General features: G+C 41.1%; 1 protein-coding gene across 1 annotated transcript in view; it reads right to left on the reverse strand.

Moving 5' to 3' along the window:
• The window catches only part of DNAH3 (dynein axonemal heavy chain 3), a 373,397-nt gene that overhangs the window by 160,876 nt on the left and 198,859 nt on the right, over positions 1 to 13,662 (reverse strand). The window contains exon 30 of the mRNA XM_044304498.1: positions 9,123 to 9,259. Within this exon, the coding sequence (XP_044160433.1) occupies positions 9,123 to 9,259 (137 nt within the window). The remainder of the gene's footprint in view (positions 1 to 9,122; positions 9,260 to 13,662) is intronic.

A 13,662-nucleotide genomic window follows, 5' to 3' on the forward strand; every position in this document is an offset into this window, starting at 1 on the left:
TGGGGAATGTAAAGTAATAACTATTTTTAGAGGTATTACTATGTATTATAGAAGTAGAGAAATTGAAACTTGGAAATTTATTTTACTTCATTTTACCAGTGTCATGAAGTACAATATGTGACGAAAAAAACTATCTCAGAATGGCCTGGATAAGTCAAAGCGTTTTAAAGTTATCACCACTTAAAGTGACACTGATCAGATTAGCAAAAAATGGCCAAGTCCTTAAGGTGAAATAGGGCTGAGTCCTTAAGGGGTTAAAGGAGTTTTCGGCGATTCATATCATTAATGATCTGCCTCAGAATAGGTTATCAATATTTGATCAGTTGTTAGATTCAAAGCAACAATTTCCAGATCACAGAATATAGACTATATTAAAGGGGTTTTCCAGGACTCCTATATTGCCAATCAGCTATTTCAAGAGGCTGTGGCTCACTGGTGAGTGCTGCGGGCTCTTCATAGGCCAGTGACATCACATTCATTGGTAAAGTGGCCTAGGCACAGCTCAGCCCCATTTAGGTGAATAGGCCTGGGCTGCAATATAAAGCACAACCAGTATACAAGTATACAATGGATGAGGCTTTACTTGGCAAACAGTGAGGAGGCCACAATGCTCACTGGAGTGCTGCGGCCTCTTCAAACAGCTGATTGGTGGTGGTGCCAGGAGTCGGGCCCCCAACAATCAGATGTTAATCACCTATCAGATAATGATGACCTATCTTGGAAAACCCCCTTAAAGGGAGTCTTTCACCTACTCTGAGCGTTTAAGACCGCTCATATCATTATAGCACAGTTGCCCAACACAAAAATAGTACCTTTATTGTGTCTGTCCCTAGAAGCTCCAAAAAAACTTTATAGAGATATGCAAACTAGGTCTCGCAAGTGCCCAGGGGCGGCGTTATGGCCGCAAGTGCCTAGGCCCCTCTCTGATGTGCCCACATAACAGCTCCCCTTGCAGTCCTCTGGCCCGTCCTCCTCTCCTACTTCGTCCTCCTCCACTGGTTTGGAGATCTTGCGCGAGTGCCGTTCACCGCCGGGTCTGCGCACTGCTCTGCCCACTAGGCACCGATCTTAAGGCCTCATGCACACGTCTGTATGTATTTTGGGGTCCGCAAAAAATGGATCCGCAAAAAATATGGCTGACGCCCATGTGCATTCTGTATTTTGCGGAACGGAACAGCTGGAACGGACACGGAAAGAAAATACATTTGTGTGCATGAGGCCTAACAATGCATAAAGGCGGGCCCAGCGTTGAGAAATGAGCCCTCGCATAGCCCCATATACATAACAAAAAAGTTAGAATATGGAGATGAAAAGAAAAAAATATATTTTTTCCAAGTTTTTATATTTTTTCAGTATTAAAACACATGAAAAACTATACGTATGTAGTATCGCCATAATTGTCCTGGAGAATAAAAGCAACAGTTTGACCGCATAGGAAACGGGGTAAAAAAAAAAAAAAGGTGGTGTTTTTTTTAAAATTATAATTCCACCACATTTAGGATATTCTTCCCACCATATAGCATGCAACCGTAAATGGTGCCATTAGACATTGCATGTTGTCCTGCAAAAAACAAGCCCTCATACTGCTATGTGAATGAAAAAATAAAAAAGTTATAGCTTTGGGAGTGCTGGGAGTAAAAAACTAAACGAAAATCACTAAGTCTTGAAAAGGTTAAGGGCTGGGACTTCGGTACTATTTATTGCTAGTTGAATGGTTTTTTATCTGTAGAAACAGCACCACCGTTGTCCACAGGCTGTGTCTGGTATTGCAGCATTCCTTTCTATGGTGTTGACCTGCAGTACCAGATACGGCCCTGGGAAAAACATATAAAGCACACTTTTTCAAAACCCTTTAATTTACAACTTTGCTAAGTATTCTGTCCCAGGGTGTATAAAACAGCTTGTTCTCTTCCAGATCAATGTAATGCCCGAACTCTGTACACAGTGTACACGGGCGCGTCTCTGCTGCATAAATTTACCCTTGCGCCGAGCGTGTGAAAAGCCTTCATTTGAAATGCCGTCTGCTGGAAAAATAAATATCAAAATCTACTTTCCTCAAAATCACTAAGGAATTCCAATGGCGTGATCAGAGCGATTACTTCTGGATGTATTAACTGTACAGATGCATGTATTGCTAAGCTGACAAAATGGTTTCACGTCCTGCTTGCATAGCTGCACCTTCAGGGCTCATGCACACTGCAATGCACATTCAATGTACTGTGGATCTGTTTAGTGAGGAGTTCCTCCAATAAAGGCAGACTACACAACTGCTGCTGTGCTGAGGGGGGGGGGGGGGGGGGGGGCACGGAACTTGCTTTTCTCTTCCCTCTGTGAAAACGATGCACTTTCACAAAGCTGTCACTAGGGGGAGCTCAGTGCAAAGAGATAATTAGTAGTTGCATTAACTCCTATATGCACTGAGCTCCCCCTAGTGGTGACTGCAGGCAGCCAGCTAGCTAGCTTTGTGATAGGATCAGAAGCAGATTTATCAATGTATTGATGCCAATTGTCTGGTGTTCAGAATGAACGCCATATTTTTGAAGCGCCTGTTCCAGTTTTTTCAACATAAAAGTCGGATAAAGTGGGTGAGGCCAAAGACATCTTTCAATTTAACCCCTTTTACCCCGAGCCAGTTTTCACCTTCCTGGCCAGGGCATTTTTTTCCAAATCTGACATGTGTCACTTTATGTGGTAATAACTCTGGAACTATTTCACTTATCCGAGCCATTCTGAGATTGTTTTCTTGTGGCACATTGTACTTCATGTTCTTGGCAAATTTGAGTTGATATGTTTCACAATGGTTTATATAAAAAAAAATCCAAATTTTATAAAAAAAATATATATTTGGAAAAATTAGCAATTTTCTAAATTAGAATTTCTCTGCTTTTAAGACAGATAGTGATACCTCATAAAATCTAAAAAATTTTTTTTTTTGTTTTAACCCCTTAGGGACACAGCCTTTTTACACCTTAGGACCAGGCCATTTTTTGCAAATCTGACCAGTGTCACTTTAAGTGATGATAACTTTAAAACGCTTTGACTTATCCAGGCCATTCTGAGATTGTTTTTTCGTCACATATTGTACTTCATGACACTGGTAAAAAAAAGTTAAAAAAAATATTTTTTTTGCATAAAAAAAGGTCAAATTTACCAAAAATTGGGAAAAATTAGCCAATTTCAAAGTTTCAGTTTCTCTACTTCTGTAATACATAGTAATACCCCTAAAAATTGTGATGACTTTACATTCCCCATATGTCTACTTCATGTTTGAATTATTTTGGGAATGATATTTTATTTTTTGGGGATGTTACAAGGCTTAGAAGTTTAGAAGCAAATCTTGAAATTTTTCAGAAATTTACAAAAACCCAGTTTTTAGGGACCACTACAGCTCTGAAGTCACTTTGCGAGGCTTACATAATAGAAACCACCCAAAAATGACCCCATTCTATAAACTACACCCCTCAAGGTATTCAAAACTGATTTTACAAACTTTGTTAACCCTTTAGGTGTTGCACAAGAGTTATTGGCAAATGGGGATGAAATTTGAGAATTTCATTTTATTGCCTAATTTTCCATTTTAACCCATTTTTTCCACTAACAAAGCAAGGGTTAACAGCCAAACAAGACTGTATCTTTATTGCCCTGACTCTGCCGTTTACAGAAACACCCCATATGTGGCCGTAAACTACTGTACGGCCACACAGCGGGGTGTAGAGTGAAAGGTGCGCCGTTTGGTTTTTGGAAGGCATGTTTTGCTGGACTGGTTTTTTGACACCATGTCCCATTTGAAGCCCCCCTGATGCACCCCTAGAGTAGAAACTCCATAAAAGTGACCCCATCTAAGAAACTACACCCCTCAAGGTATACAAAACTGATTTTACAAACTTTGTTAACCCTTTAGGTGTTGCACAAGATTTAATGGAAAATAGAGATACAATTTCAAAATTTCACTTTTTTGACAGATTTTCCATTTTAATATTTTTTTTCCAGTTACAAAGCAAGGGTTAACAGCCAAACAAAACTCATTATTTATGGCCCTGATTCTGTAGTTTACAGAAACACCCCATATGTGGTCGTAAACCGCTGTACGGGCACACGGCAGGGCGCAGAAGGAAAGGAATGCCATACGGTTTTTGGAAGGCAGATTTTGCTGGACTGGTTTTTTTGACACCATGTCCCATTTGAAGCCCCCTTGATGCACCCCTAGAGTAGAAACTCCAAAAAAGTGACCCCATTTTAGAAACTACGGGATAGGGTGGCAGTTTTGTTGGTACAAGTTTAGGGTACATATGATTTTTGGTTGCTCTATATTACACTTTTTGTGCGGCAAGGTAACAAGAAATTGCTTTTTTGGCACCGTTTTTTTTTTGTTATTTACACCATTCATCTGACAGGTTAGATCATGTGGTAATTTTATAGAGCAGGTTGTCACGGACGCGGTGATACCCAATATGTATACAATTTTTTTATTTATGTACGTTTTACACAATAATTTCATTTTTAAAACAAAAAAAATGTTTTAGTGTCTCCATAGTCTAAGAGCCATAGTTTTTTCAATTTTTGGGCGATTATCTTAAGTAGGGTCTCATTTTTTGTGGGATGAGATGACGATTTGATTGGCACTATTTTGGGGTGCACATGACTTTTTGATTGCTTGCTATTACACTTTTTGTGACGGAAGATGACAAAAAATGGCTTTTTTACACCGTTTTTATTTTTATTTTTTTACGGTGGTCATCTGAGGGGTTAGGTCATGTGATATTTTTATAGAGCCGGTCAATACGGACGCGGCGATACCTAATATGTATACTTTTTTTTATTTATGTAAGTTTTACACAATGATTTCATTTTTGAAACAAAAGAAATCATGTTTTAGTGTTTCCATAGTCTAAGAGCCATAACTTTTTCAGTTTTTGGGCGATTATCTTGGGTAGGGTATGATTTTTGCGGGATGAGATAACGGTTTGATTGTTACAATTTTGGCGTAGATGCGACTTTTTTGATCACTTTTATTACCTTTTTTGGGAAGTAAGGTGGGCAAAATTCCAATTTCATCATAGTTTTTAATTTTTTATTTTTATGGCGTTCATCGTTCGGGTAAAGTAACATTACCGTTTTATAGATCAGGTCGTTACGGACGCGGCGATACCAAACATGTGTAGGGAATTTTATTTTTTTCATTTTTAATCAGTGATAAATGTGTTTTTTGATTTTTACTTTATTTTCACTTTTTTCACTTTTTTTTTGACCCAGACCCACTTGGTTCTTGAAGATCCAGTGGGTCTGATGTCTGCATAATACAGTACAGTACAATATATATTGTACTGTACTGTATTTTACTTACACTTTGTCTGAACAGATCTATGCTTTCAGCACAGATCTGTTCAGAACCATGGACAGCAGGACGCCTGAGAAGGCGTCCTGTTGCCATGGGAACCTTCCCCGTCTGCTCAGTAGTGGCCAGAACTGCGCAGACGGGGAAGGGTAAGGACGGGGCTTGGGGGGCTGCCTGGAAGCTCTCTCCCTCTCCATTCAGGGGACTGCAAAGGCACAGCAGCCCCCCGATGGGAGAGGGAGGGAGCTCCCTGAGCTGTTAACCTTTTCCATACAGCGGTCCGTACGGACCGCTGTATGGAAAGGGTTAAACGGCTGACATCGCATCACCGATGTCAGCCGTTTATACCAGGGTGCCAGCAATGTGCTGGCACCCTGGTATACCCACTAGACGCCAACGATTACGCAATGGGAGGCGGGCGGGGGATCGCGATCCCGCCTACCGCACCGCCCGCCTCCCGCACCGCCCGCAACCCTCCCCCTGCACCTCCCACCGTGCTCAAATAACTCAGGGGTGCAGGGGGGAGGGATACTGGACAACATTTTGAATCCTAAAGTTTCTGATCCCCGCGGTCAGGGACCGCGGGGATCATAAACTGCAGAAATCGCAGCAAACCGCAGGTCTGAATTGACCTGCGGTTTGCCGCGATCGCTGACATGGGGGGGTCACGGGACCCCCCCGCGCATTTAGCCTAGGTGCCTGCTCAATGATTTGAGCAGGCACCGGGTTCCGATCACTGCCAGCCGCACGGCAGTGATCGAAAATGCACAGGGCGTACATGTACGCCCTGTGTCCTTAAGTACCAGGACACAAGGGCGTACCTGTACGCCCTGTGTCCTTAAGGGGTTAATGTGGACGCAATTTTTAACACTTAAGAAAATTTCCAAAACCTGCATTTTAAAAGACCAATTCCGTTATGAAGTCACTTTGAGGGAATTACATAGTAGAAGCCACCTGTAAATGATATTTTAGAAACTACACCCCTTAAGTTATTCAAATATGATTTTTACAAACTTTGTTACCCTTTAAGTGAAAGAATAGTGGAGAAATTTTTAAATTTCACTTTTTGCTGCAGATTTTCCATTTTAATAAATTTTATTCTGTAACACATCAAGGCTTAACAGCCAAATAAAACTCTGTATTTATTACCCTGATTCTGCAGTTTACAGAAAAAGCCCATATGGTGTTGTAAACTGCTGTGTGGGCCCACGACAGGGCGCAAGAAGGGAAGGAGCAACATATGGATTTTGGAGGATAGATTTCACTGGGATAATTTGTCACATTTGAAGACTAATGCACCCTGTCAGTGGAAATTCCCAAAAAGTGACCCCATTTTGGAAGATAAGGTGAAAGTTTCATTTGTCACTTTTTGGGGTACCTATGATTTTTAGATAGCTGGATATTACGCTTTATGTGAGTTTTAATTTTTTGTTTTTTACGGCATTCACCTGACAGGATAGATGCAAAATGTTTATAGAGCCAGTTGTTACGGTCGCGACAATAACAAATATGTCTATTATTTATTTATTTTAAGCATCAAAAAAATTTTTTAAAAAAAATTACGTTTTATGTCGTATTTTCTGAAAGCAATATTTTTTTAATTTTTCTGCCGATCGTCTTGTGTGGGGGGTTGATTTTTGCGTGCAAAGTTGACGTTTTTACTGGTACCATTTTGGGGGCACATATGAGTTTTTGATCGCTGGATTTTTGCTGACCAAAAAATGCCTGTTTTTAATTAACTTTTTTTACAGCGTTCACCTGATCATGTGATTTTTATTTTATTTTTATTGAGCCAGTCGGTTTTTTTTTTGTTTTTTTTTATTAAAGATGGCTTGATGAAAGGAAAGGGCCCCCCTTTGATTTTTTTACAGGAAACTTTTTTTTATTTTTTACTTTGTTTTACTTTTTATTTTCATCCCAGTATGGCACTTCAACTTTTGCGGCTCTGATCACTGGTTCAATGCAGTACAATACATGCTGTATTGTACTACATTGCCTGTCAGTGGGCCTCATAGGCTTGCATATATGGCAGACCCCAATGCCTTTGCAAGGCCCGGGGTTGCCATGGCAGCCACCGCCACCCATGTCACCACAGAAGGGGGATGATGGAGAGTCAGAGGGAGCCCCTACCTCTGTGAACCTCAAATAGGCCACGGTCATCATTGATTGCTGTATATAAAGGGTTAATCCGCTGGCATTGGCGTTAACAGTGACGCCAGCAGATACAGCAGGGTCTCAGCTGTCTGTCACTGCCGGGCCCCTGCACTGATTGGGTGCGCACAGCTCCTGTGCCCACCCGATTATGACCCAAAATAGAAAGAAGAGACTCCCACGGCGCAAAGAACCAATCTTTGATGACGACACAAACTTGATTTAATAGCTTAGCAGATGGTACTAGTTTTTTTTACGTTTTTGGGGGTCCATTATATTCCTTTCAAGCCTTCAGTAGTGTTGTGCCTATTGATCGCACAACCCTTTAAGGTGAGACTCCAATTTGGAGTATTTTATGTTTGTTCATTTATCCGGACTGTACTACCCTATGGTGCGCCTATTGTGTTTTTCATAGAGAAACACCGCCTGTTACGCTTACCCGGTTATGATGACATACTCGTACGTCAATTTGAAGGAGGTCAATCACATGCGTTTACCTTGGAAAGAATAATCTTTTGCGGAAAGTCACTTCCAGCTGTGACGTACTAGTACGTCAAATGTCAAGAAGGGATTAATAAAAATTTCTTCCACTTAATAAAAAAAAATATGTAAATGCAGCAGTCTCCTCCGCAAGCGACCAGCAGACTGTCTGGAAGGGACACTTCCCTCCTGGCAATCTGCTGGTACATCGTCCAGTGTAACGGGGCCTTAAGTTCTGTTATCCATGAGATCTGTGTACAACCCTGCTCCTGACATGTCCATTGCAGTAGTAATTATACTTGTATTGCCCATAAAATAACAATCCCAGAGCGTCTTTTTCATAAAGCTGAGCCTTGCCGCTCCTCTGTTACTCTTCCCGAGTATTTACAAATAATTAGAAAACTGGGCATTACCATTCACGCATTCAAGGGGTGTGTTCTTGTAGAATATGACATTGTAAGCACCAATCAGATGGTGTAAGACCGCTTTCATACAGTCAGGTCTCGTTTCACACTTCGGTAATTTTGAGTCAAAACCAGGCACGGGTCAAAAACACACAACAGGTGCAATTCTTTAAAGGCTATGGACATCTTCAGGGCATTTTTTTTATGACTGCAGTTTACTAATTTTGAGATACAGGGGTTAAAAAAAATCAGTCTGTTTGCAGAGTATCACTTCTCAGTTCCGTGAAGCCTTATCTCTGATTTATCTGACCGGCGTGCTTGCCTGTTGTCGGACGCCCACTGATCTCGAGAACAGATTATCAAGATTATACTCCTGGAAAGCCGCGTTAACAGTGTGCGCCATTTTTTGGCATAAAAGATTGGTGTAAAGTATGTAAGTCAGCCAAAAGAAATATATATTCCAAAGCGTGCACCACTGTGATAAATTTGAAGCAGCTCCTGCTAGTCTGGTCTAGGTTAATGCTGTCGTGATTTAGGACAGTGTAAAAAAAAAAATCTGCCCCATTACGTTTCCTGAATTGTCACTAGCACATACCGTAAATACATTTTGCCATGTGATCGCCGCAGGAGCAGAGAAATCACATATTGGCTCTTTGTGTATGGAAATAATATCAATGACATATTGATCCGCACGTGGAATTGTTTAGCCGGTGATTTCATACTGTGGAAGGAGGTCAATCACATGCGTTTACCTTGGAAAGAATAATCTTTTCTTTTCCAAATAAGAATTCAATCCCTTCTGAATGTCTTCCAGGAGGATATTGGATTCCTGAAGCCTTTCTAACATGTTTGGCTGTTTGGTTGCGATAAGCACTCGGGTATCTTTCACCTGATAAAAATGAAGGAGCAGTAGTTAGGAGACATATCATGGTACACAGGGAATTACACAGAACCTGTCTTCCATATCTATCAGCACTGAATAGACGACTAACTTGGCCTGGGGAGAATTAACTTCTCGGTGCACAGCAGGACACAGTGGGATTAAGGCCTCTTGCACATGACCGTATGTATTTTGCGGTGCGCAAAAAATGGATGCGCAAAAAATACAGATGACATCTGTGTGCATTTCGTATTTTGCAGGACGGAGCAGCTGGCCCTCCATAGAAGAGTCATATCGTTGTCCGTAATGCAGACAATAATAGCACATGTTCTATATTTTTGCGGAACGGAAATACAGACATACGGAAACAGAATGCACACGGAGTAACTTCCGTATTTTTTGCGAACCCTTTGAGAAGAATGGTTCCGTATACAGTCCGCAAAAAAAACGGAACGGACATGGAAAGAATATACGTTCGTGTGCATGAGGCCTAAAGCGAATGAATATGTAACTGGAAAATAAAAACTAAAGAAAGCATGCTATTGAATCTGTTATTAACCCTATAAAGCACAAAGGAAAAAAATGTAAACATGTTAGGCATGTAAACATGTAAGACAGCTATCTTTTAAGTCAATGTCAATGTAAAATTGACTTATAGGATCGCTACCTTACACAGGAGCAGCAGTGGCAATTTTGATATTCACTGCAGCCAGGGGTTAAAGGGGTTGTTCCAGCTCGTCACTTCCATGTGATATGGGACCAAGCACTAGCCTCAGGTGGCTGGACTTACAGAAACATTCGAAAGGGCCGACGCATTGCTGCTTCCGTAACTCCCATTGTAGTGAATGACTGGCATTCAGTCCAGTTTAGTAGAGGCATAAAGTTCAGGTCCTTGAAAAGGTTGTCCCAGAACAATCACTTATTACCCATCCACAGAAGAGGTGATAAGTATCTAATCAATGGGGTTTTCACAGCTGGGACCTCAGGAAAACAAAGTTCTCGAGTGCCCATTTGAAAGGAGTGGCGGTCAAGCATGTGTGCGGCCCCTCGATTTAAGGGGTTTTAAGGGAAAATGAACTGTTAAGGGAAGGCCCTCTAGCCTGCATCACCGCCAGAAAGATTCATACTTACTGTACCTGCTACCCGCCTCTTCAGTGAGCAGGATGAATCTTTACGGGGGCAATGCAGGCTAGGGGTATTCATATAACAGTATATATTCCCAGAAAACCCCTTTGAAACTCTGGGATCCTTATTTTTGTGATCACAAGACAGATCTTTTTGGTGACAGTGGAAATTTCTGAAGTTTTCATTTACAAAGAGCCCTCAGGAAAGAGCAGAACCAGAGGCTGCTGAAAGATAAAGATGATGGCACTCGAGTAGTGAACACTAATAAGGCTCCCTGGTTCCATCCTCATTAATATTCACTTCACTGCGGTGAATACTAATGAGGATGTCTGGCCTGCCCTTGGATGTGGGTTGGGGGTCGGGCCTCTTCCCGGCACTTAAACATTTACTAAATAAGTTATTTTGGCAGGCAGGAGACTTACCCCTGCACTAGAAACCTGCCCTGTTAGCAAGATAGGATTTTCTGTGCTTGAAAATGCTACGTACTATTTAGAATTACTGTTTTTTTTTAGCAGGAATAATATTAAATAAATAAAATATTAAGGAGATTAAGGAAAAACCAATATCGCAATTTTTATGTACACTGTTTACCGATCTCCGTAAATAATCTGTTCACTATATTGCATAGGTTAAGATTACAGGGACTTGTGATATTTAATAGTAAGTACATTACAAATACACATTTATTGTAATGGTGTTGCTGTGTTATTTAATTTAGTATTTTCTTTTAAGAAAAACATAACTTTTACTATAAAAGAAATGATGTTAAATAAAAGTATTTCAATGGTCTTTGCTGGGAATTGAACCCCAGACCTTTGGTATAGCAGCCTGCAAGCATTACTATCACACTACAGTATTTGACCAGACAGGTAAGACGATAAGGTTTTCTGTGACTCAAAATAATGTAACAATAGTAGGTTTTGAAGCACAAAAATGCTGTCTTTATAACACTACAGGGCCATAGTCTAGTGGAAAACCTTCTGCCTACCGTACAAAAGGTCTGGGGTCCAATACACTACAGAGACATATTAAACAGTTCCTTAAATAAGAGATATGACAGAAAAATGTAACTTTAACTTTTATGGTAAAAGTTAAATTTTTCTGCATAGTTAATGTTACTAAAAATCAAAATAACAGAGCAAAGACCATATCAATAAATGTATTTGTAACATACGGTACTTTACACACTATCTATGGTGATAGGTAAACAGAACAAATAAAATACGGTATATAACTAAATTAATTACATGTAGGATACTGCATCAATCACAAACTACAACATAATTTCAAGCCATGTAAAATATTTGCCATCAGGTCACCCCTGTTGTCTCTCAATGTGTTATAGGAACATTATATAATACACTGTCACAAATAACAACAAAATTACAAGTAAAAAGTAAAAAAAAAAAAAAGAGCTCTTTGCTATCAGAATTCTCCTGTTTTTCAGTGTTTTTGGACTCCCAAGTGATAATTCTGTATATATATTATTTTTTATACACATACACATTATGTATATATATATATTATTTATACTTGTTTTGGAAAAATTATATAATGGAGTGGATCTGATAAATATTCATTTATTATACAGAGAATTTAGTCCGGCCAGTCAGTGGACTTATGTTCCATTACCTGTTTTGGCTTTGTCTACCATCACAATAATCTGTCCACACATACAGAACACAACTATTAGAAAGGCCGGGCAATTATATACATGTGTGTCACGGCGGACAAGCACTCAGACACAAAGAAAAACCAACAACCAGGCTCTGAGCGAGAAGCAGGGGAAGGGTCACCTCCTAGCTAATCCCTGACCTCTCTCCCTGCACTGCTCAGCCCACAGGCAGACCTTGGTGGTAGGAATGCTGTGTCCTCGTGCCTAGGCTAATACACCCTAACTTCCCTGAGATGGTGAAAAGGGTAAATAGGAGCAGCCTGCTCGCACAGAACCTGGATGGGAGAGAAGATATCAACACAACTAAAACAGCAAACAACAAGAACAGAAACCACACTTATCTTAACAGAGCTGGGACAGAAAATCTTCCTTGCTTGCTTGCTTCCTAGGCCAGACTGATTTCTATAACCCGCTCAGAGCACTGGAAATGAGAGCCATTTAAACTAATGACCCCACCCAGTGCACCTGATGGGAGGCAGATCCAGCACGACTCCAAAACAAACACTAAAGACGTGCTGCTATTCTGGCCGACCTCCGCACATAGTCAGAGCCGGGCATGACAATGTGTAATAATGTCGGGAGGACAAAATACATAGTCACTAACCAAACAGACATTGGACACCTCCACACATAGATATTTTACAAAATTAGTAATTTATTGAAGATGATATCATAACAAATATCTGCAACAGCAGACTGTGGTACACAGGGCAAATATCTACCATAAGCAAGATTTTTATTAAAGAATGATATCATACATATAGAGCAGCAGAAATAAATACTAGAGTAAGCAGCAGATAAGAACAGACAGTAAAGGACTGATGGACCCAGGGGAGGGCCGAAGGGGCGGCCACAGCAAAGATTCTGGCTGAAAATAGAGTGAAAATAATAATCGTAATAAGGCTACTTTCACACTAGCGTTCGCCGGTCCGCTCGTGAGCTCCGTTTGAAGGAGCTCACGAGCGGACCCGAACGCCTCCGTCCAGCCCTGATGCAGTCTGAATGGAGCGGATCTGCTCAGACTGCATCAGTCTGGCGGCGTTCAGCCTCCGCTCCGCTCGCCTCCGCACGGACAGGCGGACAGCTGAACGCTGCTTGCAGCGTTCAGCTGTCCGCCTGGCCGTGCGGAGGCGAGCGGATCTGTTCAGACTTACAATGTAAGTCAATGGGAACGGATCCGCTTGAAGATGTCACCATATGGCTCAATCTTCAAGCGGATCCGTCCCCCATTGACTTTACATTGAAAGTCTGGACGGATCCGCTCAGGCTGCTTTCACACTTAGAAATTTTTCTAAGTTATTAATGCAGACGGATCCGTACTGAACGGAGCCTCCGTCTGCATTAATATGATCGGAGCCGTTCAGAACGGATCCGATCGAACGCTAGTGTGAAAGTAGCCTAAACAGGACTGCGAGCAAGAGGCAAGAAAACCGAGTTTAATAAACCTGTTTCAAAGAAACTAGGTACAAGGATCCACAAGCTGGCAGTCAAAAGTAAACTGACAAAAGAGAATAAAAGTGTATTACCAGATGCTGCGTGTCGGCCCCTCGGTCAAACCGTGCCCAATACTGTTTCGCCTGTTACAGATATTTGTTATGATATCATCTTCAAT

This window comes from Bufo gargarizans, chromosome 8 (assembly GCF_014858855.1).
Source record: "Bufo gargarizans isolate SCDJY-AF-19 chromosome 8, ASM1485885v1, whole genome shotgun sequence".
Taxonomy (NCBI): Eukaryota; Metazoa; Chordata; class Amphibia; order Anura; family Bufonidae; genus Bufo; species Bufo gargarizans.